We start from the raw sequence: 20,639 nt of genomic DNA, 5'->3' as shown, positions 1-20,639 counted from the left end.
GTCTCCAAGTAGTTGTTTGGGAGCTGGCAGGCAGGACAGAAAAAGTCCAACTGCAGTAGACCAGGCTGGCCTTGAACTCACAGATATCTGCCTGCTTCTGCCTCCCAAGTGCAGGGGATATATTTGTGTATCTCCAAGCCTGGCTCAATCTCCCTCCCCCTCCCCCTCCTCCTCCCTTTCCCTCCTCCCCTCCCCCTCCCCCTCTTCCTCTTCCTCCCCTTCTCCCTACTCCCCTTGGCTAAAAGGGAAGTGGAAACACCTTGGTGGTAAAGAGCACTTTCCTAGCATGAATGAGGTCCTAGCTTCAATGAAAAAAAGTGGCTATTAGAAAAATTAAGAACACAAAACTGGTTCACATTATACTCTTATTGTGAACCAGCAGCATAGGCTCTACACCTGATGGATTGCCTTTATTGAGCTGTGTGCGCTCTGCACTGCTTCCTATCACATCACTCCTTACCACAAAAGACAGAATGAGGATGGTGAGTCCTGTCATAGGACCCATGCACTCCTCAGGGCCTGGAGATGTGTTCAGAGGGACCTGCAGGCATCCTATTACTCTGCAAAACTCACAGGAAGAGACCACACAGGGAGCTACTTGGCCAGTGAGGTTGAGATTTCTTGGCTTAGGGCTCACAGCACTCCAGCCAAGGAGGCTGGTACTCCACACCAGAGGCTCTGATGGCCCATTGTAAATCTCCTTGATGAATGGAAATGTTGAAAATAGGTTAATTACTCTTAAACATGCAATTGTATATTAAACGCTATTCTTAGTGTTGCTGAGAGGCACTATCTATAACAGAAAGTTTGGAAACCACTGACACAAACTGTTTTGTTCCTCAGGAGTATGCTTCTTGACACATTTGGCTGGTAGGTGGTAGGAATCCCCCCAGAGACGTATGTGTGGTATGCTCATCTCTCTGAAATTTGTAGGATTTCAAGACATGGAATATGTCTACATTTCACCACCGAGGATTACATGCAACCTGCCCTGGCTGTCAAACTTCACAGGCAACTGCCATACTCTTTGTCCAGCCTCATTTCCTCCACACCTTGGAATGCACCAAGCTGTAAATGAGCCAAGCTATCTTCAAAGGCTCTGAGTCATAACTGCAGATTCCTTCATCCATGTGCAGTTCTGCATGCCATTGCCACACTCACGGAACCAGTTCACCCTCACTCATACCCACAGCCACTAGGTCTCCTCCCAAGGTCGTAACAACTCATGACCTCCACCTGTACCTGTCTCCAACCCTGACCGTCAGGGTAGGCAGCATGGCCTCATCGGGGTTAATAAGTGTACGATCAGCAGCCTGGCTTATGTCCCCACTCCATCCTTCTTGGCTGTCAGACCACAGGCTAATTATGTAATTATGTAATCTTTCTAGAACTCAGTTTTCCCACCTGTAAACTGAAGTTTATGAGAGCGCCACCTTCACTGGGAGGATGCAGCACGATGCACGCATTGTTATATGTTAATGTGCACACAAACATATGTAATGCCTAATGAGATAACATGGGAAACTTTGGATGGGGGACCCACAGATACCCTGAGCAACTTAACCACTGCTATTTATTATGGGCTCTTTCCTCCCCCTTCTGCCTTCTCACCTTGGCTGTTGGGGTGCTCAGAAGGTATCAGTCGGATTGATTGCCTGAGTTGTAGGTCACATTTCACTACTCTATTAGTGTCTGATGGACATCTGGGTTGCTTTTACTTAAAGCGGGGGGGGGGGGTGAGGGAGTACGTGTGTGTGGAGGCCAGAGGACAACCTTGGCTGTCATTTCTCAGGTGAGTTGGGGGTGATGGGGTATGGGACAAGCTAGGGAACCCTAGAGACTTGCTTGTCTCAACGTCCCCAGTGCCAGGATTATAAGAACACAGCATAATGCCTGGCTTTTCACATGGGTTCTGGGGATTGAACTCAGGTCTTCATGTTTGTAAAGCAAACACATTTAAGGGCAGAAGGATCTGCTCAGTCCTATCTTTCCTTTTTAACTGCTATGAATAACGCTGTGAGCACTGGTGGGTGGATTTCTGAGTAGACCTGGGCTTTTATTTCTCTTGCATGTATACTTGGGAGTGATATTCAGGGCCAGTGCTCTGTTTATATTTAGCTATTCCAGGAACTAATATTCCCCAAAGTGGCTGCACCACTTTGTACTCTACTCCCTGCTGGCAGCATAGAAAAGTGCAGAGTTTTCCTTATCTGGTCATATATATGAATCTCTAACTTACTGTGGCTTGAATTCACACAACTTGATGGCTAAGGATGTTGTCAATCATTTTGCCATCATTTGCTTACTTTTTGCTTGGATTCCTATTGTGGGCTTTCCAAGCTTTTTCTAGACTTCAAAGGTCCCAATTCTTCCTCTTATCTCTGCTATTCTGAAACATCTTTATACATTTAGTCATGAAGAATAATCTGTTGAACTTCTTTCAGGTAGTCCATGCATTTGTCTGAAGCAGACAACTGAGTAAGAAAAGCCATATCCTTTGCTCCCACCCCTCATTTCTGTAACAGCCTAGAGGAGCTATTCATTGTCTGGTCTGGTAGAGCTATTCTCCTTGAAAGGCATCAGAAACTCCCCACAGCCTTCAGGATAAAATTTAGTGATAAAATTCAGGACACTGTGAACACCATGTATATATATGAGTGTTAGGCCAGCTCCACCACTGGCCCTACTACAGTGTGAGGTCTCCAAGTCAATAATAACCCTTTTAGGCAGCCCTAACCCTCTTTCCTACCACCCTCCCATGCTTCTCCAAGGCAAAGGATGACTCAACACTCTTGCATTTCCCACAGCCCCAGAACGACACTTGGCCTATTTAAAGTCATAATAATTCCATCCATTTGCCTGCAAATTTCAAAGTGTAATTGCTTTTTATCACTGAGTAATACTCCATGGTATAAATGCATCACATTTTCTTTACCCATTCTTCGTTTGAGGGGCATCTAGGTTGTTTCCAGGTTCTGGCTATTACGAATAATGCTGCTATGAACATAATTGAGCAAATGTCTATGTAGTATGAGTGTGCATTCTTTCAGTATATGCTCAAGAGTGCTATTGCTGGGTCTTGTGGTAAACTGGCTCCCAATTTTCTGCGAAACCAAAATGATTTCTAAAGTATGATTTCCAGCATAGCTGACCCAAGCTAGTGGGAGCTCACGGACTATGCACTGACAGCTGGGGAACCTGCATGGGACTGAACTAGGACCTCTGAATGTGGGTGACAGTTATGTGGCTTGATCTGTTGGGGGGGACCCTGACAGTGTGACCAGGGCCTATCCTGGGTGCATGAACTGGCTTTTTGGAGCTAATTCCCTGTAGCAGGATACCTTGCTCAGCTGATACAGGGAGGAGGGGCTTGGTCCTGCCTCAACCTTGTATGTCAGACTTTGTTGACTTCCCAAGGAAGACCTTACCCTCTCTGAGGAGTGGATGGGGGTGGGAAAGGGGAAGGTGGTGGAGGGCAGGAGAAGGGGAAGGAGGGGGAACTGGGGGTTGGTATGTAAAATGAAAAAAAAATAAATTAAATTGAAAGAAACAATAAAAGGATGTACGCTGAGTTAGTAGGTGGGAAGAAGGCTAGCAACATGAACCAGTGCAAGGCTATACCATTCTATAAGTCACATAACTGAGGTTTTAGCTGGACAAAGTGAGGCTGTTTTCTGAGGCCTATTTCAAACTGCCCAATCAGTATACTGACCCGACTGAGATGAGCTTTGAGCTTAGTCAAGTATTCAAAACAAATGCTACTAGCTTTTAAAGTTTTAACTCACAGCACATTTGCATCTGTTTGAATCATTTGGGTTTTATGCAAAACAAGCTAACATAAAATCCACTGTCTAAACACGGACTCTGTGACGCAGAGACCTGTTGGGGAGGCGGTGCTGAAACTGCAAGAACAGCAGGAGTGGAGGAACCCTCCAGTCCGCCACACCTTCCTCTTTCACCCCATGCAGATGCAGACAGGACAAAGGTCCCTCTCTCACCAGTACAGGAAAGCGTGGAACGATTTTGCTGAGGAAAGGGATGGAGGCCACCGGAAGTGGGGGCTTGCAGTGGGGTATCCGGCCTGGCCCAGACTGTGGGAGACAGGATGCAAGAGAGTCGGGCTCCGCAGTTCCCTGTTAATACAGGCTGTTTCCTATTTTCTGTAGCATGCATGGTGGCCCATATGATGAGCCAGCGATAAATATATTGTCTTGAAATCTAACTGAGAGGGAGGAAACGCCTGGTATTTATGATATGTCCTTCTGCTTATCCATGGAGAATGTTGCTGGGGGAGATAAACACAGCAAGGAGAGGTTGTGCAGAGATGTTTGGGATGAGACACTAAGTTTCAGAGGACAGACTGAAGTGTTGAGCCGCTCTGAAATAGGATGCAGGCTCAGAGCCAGGGCTTAAGTTCGATCTTGGGTCTTCCCCTCAACTTTCCTCCCTCTCATTTCAGACTCCTAGTTGTTCAGGTCAGACGACCACAGCCACAGCTTCTGGCCTTATTTATCTCCAATGCCCCTTCACTACTAAGGGAGGAGGTTTCCCCAGGACGCCTGCTCAGTGATCCATTGCTTCTTCCTCCTTGACTTTTTCTCTCTACATTCTCTCTGGTTACTGAATAATCAGATCCTTGTCGATTGTAGTTGGGTAAAGGGCACAGGAAACAACCTCTCACCAGCACCCACTGGGTATCTTTTAGATACTGCTTATTAATAGCCAATAATGCTTAAAAGCCAATAATGACCATCTCCCATCTTACAAACTGAGAAACTGAGGCTCAAGGAATAAAATCGATTGATTACTCTTATAATGAGTAGTCACTCATAGTCATCAGGGCCCTCCTATTTAGCACATTGTGTTTATTCCTTGCTCTTTGTTTGGTGTAACAGAAGCACACGGTATTCCTGTCCTAAAGGAGATATATAAACAAAACAAACAAAAAACAATAGCATGCTGGGAGATGCACTTTGGCGGCAGTGATGGGAGGGGAGAGGCTCTTCAGCCAAAACCATCGTAGTCACGGAGGGAGGAACATGTGTGAAGCTCAGTTGCAGGTGCCACAGAGCACTGCCTGTATATATCCGCTTTGCTCTTAGCTACAAGGAGTGGTGGGTGTCAGGGGCTCACAGGAATTACCCTGGACTGGAGGAAAGTGCTTCACCCAATATAAGGTCCTTTCCATGGGGCAATCTTGAATTCAGGGACTTGTCACCAAGGAGGTACAGGAGTTCAGCTCTTTGTAAGAGCCCTCTGGATCGAGCTCTTTATCAGGATGGCCAAGGCACTCTGGCAGCTCACCCTATGCCTGGGTGACCTCTCTTCAGGACTCCCTGTGGGTGGATCCAGCCACCTGTCAGCTAGCAGCTGCTTAATCTCAGACTCCCCATTTCAGCTTGATGGACTAGGCTGTCACGGGGAGTTGCTTACACGCTGGCTCCCTCCCATTTTCAGCTGAACTCCATCTTCTCTAAACTCGGGCAGCTGAGGCAGATTGTCATGGTTGTTTCCCACCCCACTGAGGGGCACTGATACATCCCAAATCTACCAGCAGTGGACCTCAGTACCCACTACACCGGGTATCTTCCTGTTCTCTCAGTTGTATGGGGGAGCTGAGCTGTCACTGAGAGAGAGGGAGAGATCCTGGTGACATGACCCCAGCTGAATGGGTGCTGACAGGGCCAGGCACCTGTGTTTATTGATTTAGCAACAGCACACAGCCTCCCCTCTTCCCTCCTATCCCTGCACCAAGGTTGCAGATAAGCAGGGCTCGTGGGATTGACACCTGTGACTGATGACTGGGTCTCAGGACCTCACAGATGTCTGCACTGATGTGGGATTAGTCGCCAACATCAAAGGAGTACACTCACAGTGAAGAGAGTAGTGGAGATATAGAAAGGAATAGGTGTAAGAGTGTTAGGACCATCCCAGCACAATTGACGGTGTGGCCTTTCCTGGTTTTCTCTAGCCCTTCCCTTTTTCCAGGCCTTTCTGTTTCTGTACTTTGGGGCCTTTCATGAACTTATAATTCAATTGGTTTTTTTTCTTTTTCTAGACAGGGTCTTACTATGTGACTCTACTGGCCTGGAACTCTTAGGACTGCTGCCTCAGCCTCTGGGATTATTACTATGTCTATGTCTAGCTTTCCTTTTGTTTTCTAAAGTCCTAGAGCAGGCAACATTTGTTTGTGAAAAGGAGGGGATGAGGTAGGCTGCAGAATGTGGGAGGCTGAACGGCCAGGGTGGAGGAGGGGAGGAACAGAGGTAGAGTTCTTCCAAGTCAGTAGGGTAACAAGGTCTGTACCAGTGTTGCCCAGAGCAGTTAGCATCTTGAAGGACCTATTTGGACATAACAAAAGACCACTCGCCTATTCAAGAATGACTTGTGGGTGTGAGTGTGCACCCGGTGCTATTGTGGGCCCCACTTCCTCCAGTAGGGTCTTTCTAAGATGTTGGCCAAATGTACAAGACTTGGGACTCCATCAGAAGACCTGGGAAACCACTGCAGAGTTAGGCAGAGTAGTGTGGATAAAAGGGTAGCTGAGACCTTTGCTGTGAGCATACCATTGCTAACCAAGGGCAGAAGTGACCTTTCAAGAGGCTGCTTGAAGGATCAAGAGGAGAGGTGATGGTAGCTTAAGACCTGGTGAAGAAGAGTGCTTAGGTTCTAGGCAGGCATCAAATGTTGGGTATGAGAGAGAGTGAGTGGAGGAAGCAAGAATGACCCCTAGGATCATGACTGGTGCTGCCAGAGAACAGGAGTCCTTGTCAGTCAAGCTGGAGAAGCTTTGACGACAACAGGATTTTTGAGAGGATCATGCTAAAAAACAAACAAACAAACAAAAACAGACTCCTCAACATTCATGTTAGAAACCCACCAGGCCATATGACTTTGTGTGGGTAGCAATGGCATCCCTTCCTCTGGTGGGCACAGCCTCACAGTAGGGTACAGCATGTCAGAGTGTCCTCCCTTGTCAGCTTAGAGCTCCTGTGCTTTGAACAACTCTCAAGACACACAGAGGCTCTACCAGAGTGACAACTGGCACCTCAGAAAGCCCTGCAGGTAGAAGAGGGAGCTGCCTGGTGGGTATCCAAGGCAGAGGACATCAAACAGAAGAAACATCTGTTCATATGCCATGCCCTGTAGTGAATTTGATATCTGCCTCGCAGCTGTAATACAAGCCTGCCTATGTAAGTTCATTAGAAGGTAGAAAGAGCACTGAGGAATATCGTTGTCTTCTTAGGATGGAAAAATGAACGCCTCTTTGTTAAGCCATTTTGTTCTCTCCTCACAGACCGGGAGCAGATAAATTCTGCATAGAGAGTTCTTTACTACATCAAACCAGACCAGAAAAGTGTCTATAGTCTTTCCCAAACACTGTCCATTGGTGTTGGCATGGAACACTCAATATTTTTGCTTCAAAAAAGTCACTCCAAATCTAAAGAGGCATTCTATTCTTCTTCACCCTCAGTGTTACCCGAGAAATAAGCTGCTACCAGTTTCCTCAAAGGGACTTCACAGCGGCTGAGGGCTGTGGCATGTCTACTCAGGTAGTTTACATTTGATGGTATCAGTCCAGCTGTGCATCAGACCCAGGAAGACAGCTGTCATTTTACAGGGGAGAAGATTAAGACTTGGAGAGTGGTGGTGACTGGATCCAGACTCCAGTTAATGAGTGGTGGGGCTGGGAGAGAAACTTACATCAGCCAAGCATGGTGGTACACATGCCTGTGATCCCAACACTTGGCAAGTAGAGGGAGGGGCCCCAGGAATTCAAAGGCAGCCTTGGCTGCATAAGACTCTGTCCCCCAAACAAAGCAAACAACAAAAACAAAACCCTGCATGAGTTTGGCTCTGTAGTGGAAGCTTTCTGTTTGATGGTGCTCTAAGGCCAGGGAGATGCTCAGTCAGTGAAGTACTTTTTGCACTAGCAGAACAGCCAGAATTCATGTGAAGAGTAACAATAGACAGGTGTGGTGCCATCCACAGTGCTGGGAAGGCCTCTGAGACAGGAGCCCTGGCTAGCCAGGCCAGCTAAATTGGTAAATTCCAGTTCAGTGAGAGACCTTGTCTCAAACACGGTAGAAAATAACCTAAGGTTGACCACTGGCCTCAACATATGTGCACAAATGCACACATATCAAACTCCTGACAGTGAATAAATGAATCAACGAGGGCCAGGGACATGGCTCAGCTGCTAAAGGCACTTGGCCATCAAGACTGAGGAGCTGAGTTTGATCATTGGACCCACATGGAAGGAGAAAACTGGAGTCCTTTGATTGTCCTCTAAACTCGAAACAAACAAAAGTTAAAAAAATAAAAAAAACCCGAATAAATAAGTAGATAAATAAGCTTACTGATGCTCTGACCTGAGACCTAGAGTCCTACAGCTTTGAGATGATGGGTGTCTAGAATTTGAAAGGAGTGACTGACTGTATCTGCTCTCTGTCTCATTGTCTACCTGAAGCTGAGCCCTCTCCAGTCTTCAGCAGTCTAGATAGACCCTGGTCACACCCTACAAATAATGGAAAATGCCTAAGAAAAACATAGGGAGCTTTTGGGGCAAGGATTTCTGTATGCTGACACACTGAGTCAGAATACCTGCGGATCAAGGTGCAGAAATGTTCTATTAACAAGACTTCAGGTGGATTTGCTGTGCATTCAGCTTGGGGACCACTGGTAAAACCCCAGTCCCACCCTGGACCCACACGCAAGCTAACCATGCCCTCACCTCCACCTTCCCAACCCCTCTATTCTCCTCTCTGACTGTGGGGGGTGTTCAACTGTTTTTCTTCTCCAAACAAAAGCGCCAGTTCCTTCATTCACATGTCCTGTTGCTGTCATTGACCCCATGTTCTTCTGAAATCACCCTGGGTTCCGAGTGCCTTTGAACCACAGCATCCCAACCTAAAGGCTGAGTTACAGGCATGACTGGGTCAGTACCACACATTGAGGACTCATGCTTTTCTAGTTTATCAGGTTTTCTAGACCACAGAAGGATGGGCTTCTCTGAAGCTGTAGGGCAAACTGAGCTTCACCTACCTCTGTTTGCTTGGCTTTGTTTTGAGACAAACTCTAACTTGCTGTATGGTGGAGGATGACCTTAAACCCCTGATTGACCTGCCTCCACCGCCAAAGAGCTGAGACTACAGGTGTTTGCCATCATGCTGGGCCTCACAGGTGTCTTAGCCCACAGTGCCTTCTGTGCAGCTGGCTCTCCTAGGTCCCATCTATGTTGTTGACTGTAGACTTAAGCTTGGGACCACAGAATTTACTTCATTGGATTCTGTACTTTGCTGTGGCCTCTTAACTTTTCAATCTTGCTTCTTCTGGATTAAATGATCTCTCCCCCAACTCATTCAGACTATTCACTAGGTTTATAGGTAGAGCTAATACAGACACAGAAGGCACGAGCTCACTCAACCCTCACCATTTCTTTTTAATTGGTTCTGGCTGTTTGTTTCCCAGCTTTTGTGCCCTTTGATGGTAACTCTCTGCACTTGTGACCTCCAGAAGATTTTTCTGTGAATTCATGCATCTTCCCCGTAATCTCCCTGAGTCAATGTTGGACTAGTATGCGAAGACCCAGTATTGAAGAAGGACTAGCTCTGAGATACCATTTACTCCAGAGCTACCCATGGGGTCAGGATAAATTCAGACTGTCACTAAATACTGCATTCTCCCCTCCTGCATTCTCCCTCCCCTCCTCCAACCTCCACTCCGCTTGTGGATCCTCCTGGCAGTAGTTTCTTAATTAGCACTTCTGTTCTGGAAGAAGCAGCCCTGAGATCATGGCTTCAGCACACACAGACACAGCTGGGGAGATGGCTCAGCCTGTACAGTTTATGGTATAGGCATGAAGACCCTAGTTCAATGCCCCGGAACCCACATAAAAAGCCTGGAGTTGTGGTGCATGCCTGTAATTCCAATGTTGCTGAGGTGGAGACAGGAGGATCTCTGGATAGTTGGCTTAGCCAAATCAGCAAGCTCCAAGTTCATAAAAAGACCCTGTTTCAAAAGCAAGGTGGAGAGTGAATGAGGAAGACAGCGTCGAGAACTCACTTCCTTCTTAATAGATTAGCTATTTCATTTTTGGTATAGGTTGAATTACAGGCATGACTCACATTTTAATTCCTCCAAATAGGACCAGTCACTGGCTGAGTAGCTTTCAAGGCAAATCTCCCCCATAGCTTAAGGATACATGTGGGCTTTATGCCACATGGCTCAGTAAAGCCCTAATCCCCAGCATTTCTCCCCTGCCTGCCTCCTGCTTCTGTTATTATTATCTGTGACGCTGGCCGGGTGGAACCTGTTTCCTCTTAAAGACACTCACCAGATAACCTTTCTGAAAAACAGACAGGAGCTTTCTACCCCTGCATCCAAAGGGTTTCTACTACAAGCCCATAGCAGTCACTACTGAGAAAGGTCAGACTGATGCCTTCTTCTAGAATCTGAGGTTTTCTTTGTTATTTTATTTGTCTGAAACAGGGTCTCATGTAGTCCAGATTGATTTCTAACTCAGTGTGTAGCAGAGGATGGCCTTGAACTACTGATGCTCCTGCCTCTACCTTCCAAGTGCTGAGATTACAGGTGTGTGTCACCACACCTGGCTTATTCGGTGCTGGGAACCAAGTCTAGGACTTCATGCATGCTAGACAAGCACTTTACCAACTGAGCCACACTCCCAGCCCTCATTACTCCATTTCAACTGGTTTCTTTCCCTCCATGATGTACACAAGTATTGGTTGCTATCCATTAGGGTGACCTACAATTCATGAAACCCCGGCTTTTGGTTGCTAAATTCTGTGAACTTTTTGAGTTTTGACGGCTACTGGCCTTCCAGCTCAAAGCTCCTCTACATCATTTCACTATGGTCCCTGCAGCCTCTGCTTTCCACCCATCGGTATCTTCATTGCTAATATCTTTCTCAATGCCAATGTAATCCTGTCACTGCCCTGCTCAGAAGTTCAAGGCTCCCTCACTTGAGACAAATCTCAACTGGATCTGGGGACATTGATATTCTAATTCCTCTCTGGACAGTCCCTCTGCCCTAAAGCTATAGTTAAATTGACTACCACATGTCAGGTCCGTGTACAGTCTCAGGGACTTGATCTGAGTAGGAGCGGAAAGGGAAGGAAGAAATGACAGGCAGAAGGACACAGAAAACTAGGATCTGATGATGTGGGCTCTCTGTTGGAGAAACCACAGCACCCTGGAAAGGCCACACATTGATCATACAGAGTTGAACAGAGAGGCAGGGTTATTGCATACAGATAAACAAGGAGGTGGGGTTTATGGAGTACAGCTGGATCAAAGGGACAGGTTGAACTAATCTTGGTAGGAATGGGCTCTGTGGGGGAGCAAGTAGTCTTCAGGCTGTAAATATCCAGGGAGGAGAAAGCTGTGGGAGACATTTTCTGCACACACTGTTAACACTCACACTGTCCCCCAAGGAAGGCTTTGCCGTTCTTCCAAGTCTGAGGCTCTGGGGTCCCTGACACGGTTGTGCCTATGTTAAAAATGTACATTCATTCAGGGTTTCACTCTCTCAGGGCTTCCTCTGTTCCCCAGAACCACGCACTTCCCAGCCCCACTGACCCTGCCCCTTCCCTGTCTCCTCTGTTCCTCCTCATTCTCCAGTGCCAGCTCATGGGCCACCTCCCAGGGCATCTTTCCCTACTTGTATAGACCCAAACATGGATCAAATCTGGTCTTTATCCCGGGACAGAAGGCAAGTTGCCAACATCACAGACTCTGGCGTCATCTAGCCTCAGGTTGAAGCTTGGTTGCACCACTTCCTAGTACTGGTACCACAGGCAAGTCACCCCACCTACTTGCCATTCCATTTCTTCATCGGCAAAACAGGGACCTGATAGCACCTTCCTTATTGTTATATGTTCAGAAGTCTCCAACACATCAACCTATTTCTCTTCATGTAGTACGTACGACGTGAGTCCTAGCCTTCTTTTATTTCCCAAGTGTTTTCTCCCCAATTATATATTGAAACCCTAGACGTCTCTGTATCCCCAGGGTCCGGCAACTTCTATTTGATCAGGAACTTTTCTCGTTCCTGTGACTGAAGCAACTGAAGGGAGAAGGAGCTTATTTTGGTTCACAGTTTCAGGGGATTTCTGTCCAAGGTACAGACAGCATGGTGGCAGGAGTGGCTTAGTCTATGCTGGAAGAAGCATGTGGCAGAGCAGATGTTTACATTTTGGCCAAACAGGAAGCAAAAGAATGGGACCAGAAGTCTGGTCAGGCTATAATGCTCAAAGGCCTGCCGGGAGTGACCCATTGCCTCCAGTTGAACCCTGATTCCTAAAGGTTTTACAGTCTCATGAAAACAAAGCCATTGCCTGTGGACTAAGATGCGGATGGTATAGGCCACGGGGAACATTGCACACTCAAACCCAAACAGTACAGGTTAGCTTGATGAATGTGCCATTTGTTTACTGGGCTGGCTGTGAGGTCACAGCATTGCTTCAGTGAGTTTCTGTCCCCTAGAGTGGGTCAGCAGCAGGTCCAGTCCACGTCTAGACAGGCTTATAAATGCTGAGGATCTGAGGGGGTTGTCTAGGGATTGGGTTCCTTTCAGCCTGCTTTTCTTATCACTAGGCCCTACTCCCTGCCTCTCAGAGGCCTATCAATATGGCGGTTACTCATTCTACTTATGCAAAGGGGCTTTGTAATTCAAAACTCTTGCCCAGGGCTGGAAATGTGTCCTTTCCCATTGTGAACATTTGGTCTCTGTGGCATTCAGAAGAGGAGAATACGCCAGGACTTTGGGATATTGTCACAGTCCAATAAAAGGAAGAAAGGGATTCTTCAGGGACTCAAAAGTGAAGAGGAGACAAACACCAGAAGACCCAGCATGCCCTCAACTCACCTCTTTTGTGTTCTGGTGTCTGGTGGGTGATTCAATTCTTGGTAATTTCTCCCCACAAACAAAAACCATCTTTTCTTCCTAGGACTTTGCTAGAGAAATGGATCCCACCCTAAGGCTCTTAGCTAAGGATGTCCAGAGTTTAGGCAGGCTTCATCAGGAAGCAACAAACACAATTGAGGAAGCAGAGACCTGGAGGATATGAGAGAAGGAGATTCAGTTAAGAAACTGATTCCAAGAAACGGAAAGCTATTTATACAGGCATCTAGAATTTTCTGCACACCTGTGCTTCAGCAGAGGCAATTAGGGCAGGACTTAGGCACATATGGCTATTATGTGGACAGAAAACAACAGCAGCTAAGATGGTGTGTTGGAACTCCTGGTCCCCCCAGCACAGATAATGGCATCCACTCACTATCAATGCTCAAGGAGGGCCTGGGGAGGCCCTGGCATGTTGGAAGATTGCTTGATGGCCTTCTGCACCAGAGCCCTGTCCCTTTTCTCCTTTTTCCTACTATCCCTTCTGTAGACCTTAGAGTTCTCAGCCTTAGAGTCCTCTTTTTATTTTAAAAGATTTATTTCATTTTTAATTGTGTGTGTGTGTGTGTGTGTGTGTGTGTGTGTTGTGTGTGTGTGTGTGCATGCGCGCGCGCGCATGTGCGTACGCGATTGTGTGCGGGCACGCTTGTGTGCAATAGCAGGTACCCGTGGAGCCCAGAAGAGGGCATCAGATCCCCTGGAGCTGGAGTTACAGCATTGTGAGCCATCCTACTTGGGTGTTCGTACCTAAACTGGGGTCCTCTGCAGGAGCATTATGTGCTCTTAACTGCTGAGCTGTCTCTCTAGCCTCAGTTCCTCATTTGAAAGGAATCATTCTTCATTTGTACATCTTCTCCCAGAACTCTTTACAGAAACCCAGCTTTGATTTTTATTTTTCCCCTTCATCTGCACCCACCTTTCCATCGATTTAGATCACCTCCCCACTTTCCTCCTTACTCCTCTTCCCCAGGGGACTTTCTGGGGACTCTCCCATCTTCTTGCTTTGGTAATTCCTGTGCTTTCATCTTTCTCATCTTGGTCAGCCTGCACCTGCTTGTTTGCTACCCACAACACTTTATGATGTTGGCAATCACCCTGGCTGGGCAATTGGGAGCTTTTGGCTAACTTACATTGACAAGTTGCTGGGAGACCCTGGGCTACCTTTTAAGTTGGGCTAGCAAAGATCTTATTTGTTTGGCTTGATTAAGAATAAATTGCAATGTTATTCTGTAATATTTTTCCACCCATTCAAAATTACTGAGCACTTAGCGCATTCTGGTGATGTATTTTGGCTGTGGGGCAGGGATGTAAACAGGAGCTAGCTCTTAACCAGTCACAAGTTGTTGAGATGTTTTCTGTTTGTTGATAACCAAACCATTATATTATGGTGAAAAGTACTTGGGTGGATAGGTGACTTAAGAGCTTCTGTCACCTTGATAAGACACCATAACCAAAAGCAACCTGGGGGGATGACATAGTTTGTTTAAGCGTACAGTTTATAATCCTTCATTGAGGGAAAACAGAGCAGGAACCTGGAGGCAGAACTGAAGCATGCACCATGGAAGAATGCTTCTTATTGACTTGCTCTGTATGGTTTATTCAGTCTGCTTTCTTATACACCTGCCCACGGGTGGCTCCACCCACAGTGAGCTCTTCCATATAAAAATAACAAAATGCCCTATATACTTGCATACAGGCCAATATGATGGAAGCATGTTTTCAGTTAAGGTTCCCTCTGACCAGATGCTCTAGCTATGTCAAGTTGACAAAACAAATAAGCAAAATAACCTAACCAGCACGATGTACAAAATGTAGACGTGCAAATTCCCCTTCTCTCCATGCTGAGCCTATTTTGAATGGTCACTTGGGTGGTTGCCATGATATAAGTAAACATTACTGATGCCAGGTTGTTTTGACTGAGTCTGTAAAAACAGCTCATGTCCTATCTCCTTGGGGCAAAATAGCAAAACGTCATTAACCACTAGCTTCTTTCCACTGAGGTAACCATGCAGATACAGACTAACTCCTAGGGGCTTTCAACACTATCTTTTAAAGATTTGTTTATTTACCTTTTTTTTGTGTGTATGGACATATTATCTGCATGTGGGTATGTGTACCCGTGTGCAACTGGTGCCCCTGGAGGCCAAAAGATGGTGTCAGATCACCTGGAACTGGAGTCACAGACTATTGTTAGCCACCATGTGAGTGCTGGGAATCAAGTTCTGGTCCTCTGCAAGTTCTCCTAACTGTTGAGCCAACTATCCAGCTCCAACAACCACCCTTTGATCACTACTTATTGAAGGATAGACTTGGAGTTTAGGTCTGTAAATGGCACTATTAGGAATGGGGGGGGGGCTGTGTGGAGGAGGATAGAAGGAAACCCCATGGATTTGGGTTTTGGAAGACGTAGGTCTGCAGGAGGAGTAGAGTAAAAAGTCACAGGTATGGCTACTGACCAGTTAGCTCGTGTGTTTGGCCTTAGTTTTCTCCTTTGCAAGACAAGGGTGTTAAAGATGCATGTGGTGGGATGGAGGTGAGGCCTGAGGAGAAAGTGAATATAGAGCCCAGAGAGCACAGGCACAAGGCTGGGAGATGGCTCAGCACCAAGAGAGCTCACTGCCCCTGCAGAGGACACAGGTCAGTTCCCACCATCTTTAATGGGTGGCTCACAGTCAAGAAACTTCAGCTTCAAGGGATCGGATGCCTCTGACCTCTGAGAATACTTGCACTCACCTAGACAAACACATAATTAAAAATAAAAAGTAAATCTTAAACACATACACACACACACACACACACACACACACACACACACACACACACACACACACTTAGTGGTGGTGAGGCTGGTAGAGAGCATCAGGAAGGGCTAGCACAGAATAGGCTCCGTGACTTTGGGAAGTCACTGTCATTCAGACTTGCAGAAAATATGGCTATTTCCTCATCTATAAAGGAGCAAGTTTCACAGGAGGAATTCTGGTTGGCAACATTCTTTGACCATCCTCCCTGCTGGGAGTGCATGAGTGTATACACACACACACACACACACACACACACACACACACACACACACACACACACAGAGAGAGAGAGAGAGAGGGGGGGGGGAGGTTGGTGAGGAGGCTCGGCTTTGCCTGGGTGTTGAATGGAGATACAGTATCTTCCTTTCTCAAAAGCACTTTGGTCCTGCTGGTAAAAATCAAAGCATGCACTCAGGTTTTTACTGACAAGGTATGGGCTCTCTTTAGGTCCTCTCCACCTTTAACCCTTGCACTGTGTGACAAGGTTCCTCAGCAAGGTGGCAGGCCTGCCCTTACTTTGCTCTCATCTTTGCTAGGGGGCAGCAGAGTGCTCCAGCAAGGCCCTAGGGGGCTGACCAGAGTAGGTCACCTCTTAGCTTGGCCACCCAGCAGTCGGTGGGGCTCCTGCTGCCTTACTCAACCCTTGATGAGTCAATATCCTCATCTGCAAAATGGGGTGCAGGTTAATAATGACACCTACCCCAAAGCGTGGTCGTAGAGATTGGTTGACGTAATGGGTGCTCAGCCCTCCCAAGTGGAAACACAGTAATCAGTAAATAAATGTGGTGGACAGCTGTGTCTGGCTTCCTCCGACTTGCATTTCTGGTCTTCAGCTTAGTCACTTCCTCTGGGAGCCTCCTTCTGCACCTGAGAACCTGAGGACAGTTGAACACTCCCAGCACACATACCTGTCTTCTACCATAGCAACGACAGCTGTCGCTTCTCATGGTCCCCATCAGCGTGCAAGTTCTGTGAAGACAGGGATCGGCCGTTTACTAGGAGGCACAAGTAATAGGCACGCAGTAGTTTCTGAATAAATGACACAGAGCAAGGGTCCCAGTGGTCCTCCGGGTTTGGCGGAAAGCATTGGGTGGGGGGATCGTGAGACCGAATGGATAGGCGTCTGAGAGCTGGACCTAGTGTGTGCAGGAAGACTAGACAGGGAGTTTCAGAGAGGATGACGCTCAACTTTGGAGAGAATGAGGCCGGACGGGTCTAACGAGCACTTTGGCCCCGCCCCCTTCCAGGCTCCTCCCAGACCCCGCCCCCGGGCTCCAGCCCTGCGGAAGCTACAGCCTCAAGTGTCTGAGCCTCCCCTGCGCAGGGTGCGCCCCGCACGCTTATCCTGCCCCGGAGCAGTGCTGACACCCAGCCCTCGTTCCTCTGCCGCTGCGAGATGCTGCGCTCCACGTCCACCGTCACCCTGCTCTCAGGTGGCAGCGCCAAGTCGCCTGGGACACCCAGTAGGAGGGTGAGTAGCTAGCTGGAGAAGGAGCTGCCGGGGTCTCCTGTACCCATCCCTGTTGACCCCTCTGTAGAGATGTGGGGAGGAGGATACTTGCGGGTCAGCTAAAGGCCATGGATACTTCATCTTGGCTCAAGTTTCCTGGCCTATCACGGACTGCACAGTGACCCTCTCTTTGGACACCACGGAGGCTGGAAGAGAAGGCTTAGGAGACTCTCTGGAATACCCAGAACCTTCTGCTGCTTGTCTCCACTGTCAAGCCAAGCTTAAATATGGCACTAGTTTAAAAAATGGCAAGGAAGAGTTTCTGAGGTCTCTACCATGAGATGCCCAAGTAATGAATGTATTTAAAATGCCAGCTTTCCTCCATCTCTTGGTTAGGAGCATCGTCCGTGTGTCCATCCACCAGTGATAGAGTGCCTCTGGTTCAGGAGTGGGCTTTGTCAAGGTGGCAGCCTGTTTGCAGGCCAGAGCTGAGCTGCTGACCACCCCCAACTGTGCAGGACTCTGATTTTTGCAGGCAGGCACTTTCTTCTTTGTAGCACTGGGGCCAGTCCTAAAGCCTTGGGCATCATCTCCAGGGAGGTGGCCCTGTGGAAATCTGTTTGCTTCACCACAGTCTGTGCTCTGTCTATTCTCGACTCCTCAGGTGCTCCCTGAAAGCATGGCCACACTAGTCAAGTTTACATTCCATGTCCCTTCTAAGATCACAGCCTCAGAGAACACTGTTAGAGCTTGGCCTGAGGCTTTTTAGTTTTGGTGTCATGATATTGAATACTCATCTCTTCTCTGATCAGGGTACAGTCAAACAGGTTAAGTCCAGACCAAAAGCCCCTTCCGAAGTCAGGCCAGTTTGCTTGAATTGTAGATGTACTTGTTGGCCTTATAAGCCTCCTGATAAGTCACATGAAAGGCATGTGTTGCTTTTGGGTATGGGGCAAGTGATGGTGTGTGTGTTTGTGTGTATGTATGTATGTATGTATGTATGTATGTATGTATGTATGTGTTTGCTAGACACCCAAGGCTGACAGAACTCTGGTTGTCTGATCATTGACTTCATGAAGTAAGCATCACATTTGGTTAGTGGGTTTCTAACCATAGTCCTACCCTACTGCAGAAAGGATATTTGACCTTTCCCATAGAAAGCTTTGTTAATTGGAACAAAATTTTGGTTGACAAAAAAATGACACCAATGAAAAGATAGCCCTGACCTCTGCATAGCACCTCAACCCCCCAGGGAGATTCTGGTTGAGGTAAGTAGTGGGATCCTGTGGGTGAATACAGATGTGGCTGGTGCACTCAATAGCATCTTTGAGGATATTTCCCCCATTGAATGGTGATTTGACATCTGGACACACTATGGGGTAAGACTGCATCAAAACATTGGGCTGAAGAACTCAGGCCTCTGACTGGAACATACTATCACTTCTTGTGGACAGACTATTTCTAAAGGTTCTAGGTTCTAGGTATGTGTGTGTGTTGGCATTGGCAGGGCCATGTGTTGGGAAGCTATGGTGTGTTGATTGACTAACTGACTCACTGAATATTTATAGATCTATTTCTGTGTGCTACAGGGCTGGGCACTCAGCTCCACTCTACTCCTTGAGGCAGGCATTGTCACAAATGATAAACAGTGATGACTTTTGTAGTGAGCAAAGTGTTTTCAGGGTTCAGTGACGATAAAAGGAAGGCTCTTTCTGGGGTGTGTGAGGCAAGCCTCTCCCTGAAGGTGAGCTGCTAGTTAGCCTTCCAGCAGGAACAGGAGTTTGGAGGCTAATTGGCACGACTGATTGTGAAGAGAGGCTTATCATTTCTCTCAGTGGATACTTGAGTGACATACACTGTAGGATAATGTGTGTCAGACCTGCTTTGGAACAAAACACTGACTTTAAAAAAAAAAAACAAAAACTTTTAGAAACACAAGAAAATAAATGTATTCACTAAATAAATAACCATGAGAAATGTTTCTGAAATTGAAAAGTTTTCAAGAAATTCTGTATCCTGTAGTTTCTTCCCTGGTATTGGACAAGAAATAGTCTCAAACTGGGATACTTTGGGGGCATGTTCAACCTGTCTCCGGTGGGCTGCCCGTGGCCAAGGGTATCTGTGAATGTAGTCCAACAGAGTCAGTAATGTTCTTAGAAAACCACCCCATGCTTGTGTTTGTTCTGTAACTCACCTGCCTTGTTCTTGAGTGTGAGCTCTGTAAAGGACAATGGCGAGTCTCAAAGTCAAAAGGTCTCCTAGCTACCAAAATAGACGGCTTTATCCAAAGGGCTTATCAAAGTAGTGGCGGTGGGGAAAACCAGGCTGTGCTGTCGCAGACTTCAAGCCAACCAGAAGTGGTGGTGATGGGTGATGCTGTACAGGAGTTGCCCTGAGTCAGATGCAAGGGCAGTGTGGCCGACCAGGCTGTCACAAGTCACCCTTTGTTCAGTGACTGCCATCTGCAAATGTACTTACTTCCCTCTTATCTGAAATCATCCCTGGGCGGGGGTGGGGGGAGTCTAGTGGGGTGGGTGATTTCTGTTAGCCGATAAACAAAACTCTAAGAGGCGTTCATACATACTAACCAGTGGGAATTAAAAAAAAAAAAAAGATTTACCTTCAAACCATTTGTGCACTAAAAATAGTTTTATCTATGGCAACAGTGGGAAGATAAAGTGTTTGGAGAATAGGTACAGCTAGAATGATGACCTTGGGGGATGTGGGGGTGGAATTAAAAAAAAAATAGCTATTTGAAGGACTTCATTGAATTTGAAAGGGATTTTGTAATTGAAGGTTAGCCTCACAGCCTAGGCCTTTGAAATGAAGTCAGTTATGGGGCCAGGTTGTGTGCCTGGAGTGGAAAGCACGTGCTGTTTGGCAGCTCATCCATTGGGCTAGAGCAGAATCGACTGTGAGGTCTGTCACCTGCCACAGGGTCTCTCCTGTACTGTATTCTGCTGAGAAAAGGAGGCCTGGCTGCTTGTAGCTGGTATTGTGACCCTTTGGTGGAGTAAAACAGCCCAGCTAAAACAAACCCAAACAAGGCATGGGCTACGTCTGTTTCCTAGCGAGCCCTTCCCTTGGCAAAGGCCTTCTCTCTTAAAACCCAGCCCCACTCCCTGCTGATGCTGTGCTCACCAGAGTCTCATTCCTGCCTTGTTGGTTCAAAAATAAGGAATTCCCCTTGACTGGCATGTGAAAGGAGCTGGCAGGTGTTCACCCAGCTTCTTCTTCTCAATGGAGGAAACAGTCTGTATAGCCCTGTATCATGTATCCCCTTGGAATACAAGGAGGGTGTGCACATAACTCTACCATCCTGTAGGATCAGAGGAAGGGACGTGGGATTTTGGGGGAATTCAGCATCTGACGGAAGGAAGCCAATTGCAGTATCCACTGGGGGAGAGAGGGGATTTTCATTGCATTCAGAAAACTGCCTGCCTGGCTCCTGCTTGGGATCCTC

General features: G+C 47.2%; 1 protein-coding gene and 1 long non-coding RNA gene across 5 annotated transcripts in view; one reads left to right on the top strand and one right to left on the bottom strand.

Moving 5' to 3' along the window:
• Positions 1-16,934, bottom strand: part of LOC118238694 — a 28,208-nt gene extending 11,274 nt beyond the window's left edge. For both annotated transcript variants that reach the window (XR_004769639.1, XR_004769640.1), the window contains exons 1-2: positions 16,427-16,934; positions 12,890-13,078 (exon numbers count right to left, since the gene is read on the bottom strand). This is a non-coding gene — a long non-coding RNA (uncharacterized LOC118238694). The remainder of the gene's footprint in view (positions 1-12,889; positions 13,079-16,426) is intronic.
• A 76-nt stretch (positions 16,935-17,010) lies between these two features.
• Myzap (myocardial zonula adherens protein) overlaps positions 17,011-20,639 on the top strand; it is an 87,959-nt gene continuing 84,330 nt past the window's right edge. For 2 of the 3 annotated variants that reach the window (XM_027411215.1, XM_027411214.1), the window contains exon 1: positions 17,123-17,197. In XM_027411215.1, the coding sequence (XP_027267016.1) occupies positions 17,123-17,197 (75 nt within the window). Of the gene's footprint in view, positions 17,198-20,639 lie in introns of all 3 variants that reach the window. The other variant, XM_027411212.1, reaches the window with a different exon arrangement.

This window comes from Cricetulus griseus, chromosome 4 (genome assembly GCF_003668045.3).
Source record: "Cricetulus griseus strain 17A/GY chromosome 4, alternate assembly CriGri-PICRH-1.0, whole genome shotgun sequence".
Classification (NCBI taxonomy): domain Eukaryota; kingdom Metazoa; phylum Chordata; class Mammalia; order Rodentia; family Cricetidae; genus Cricetulus; species Cricetulus griseus.
The sequence above is the reverse complement of the archived record's forward strand: the minus strand, read 5'-3'. Positions and strand labels throughout refer to the sequence as shown.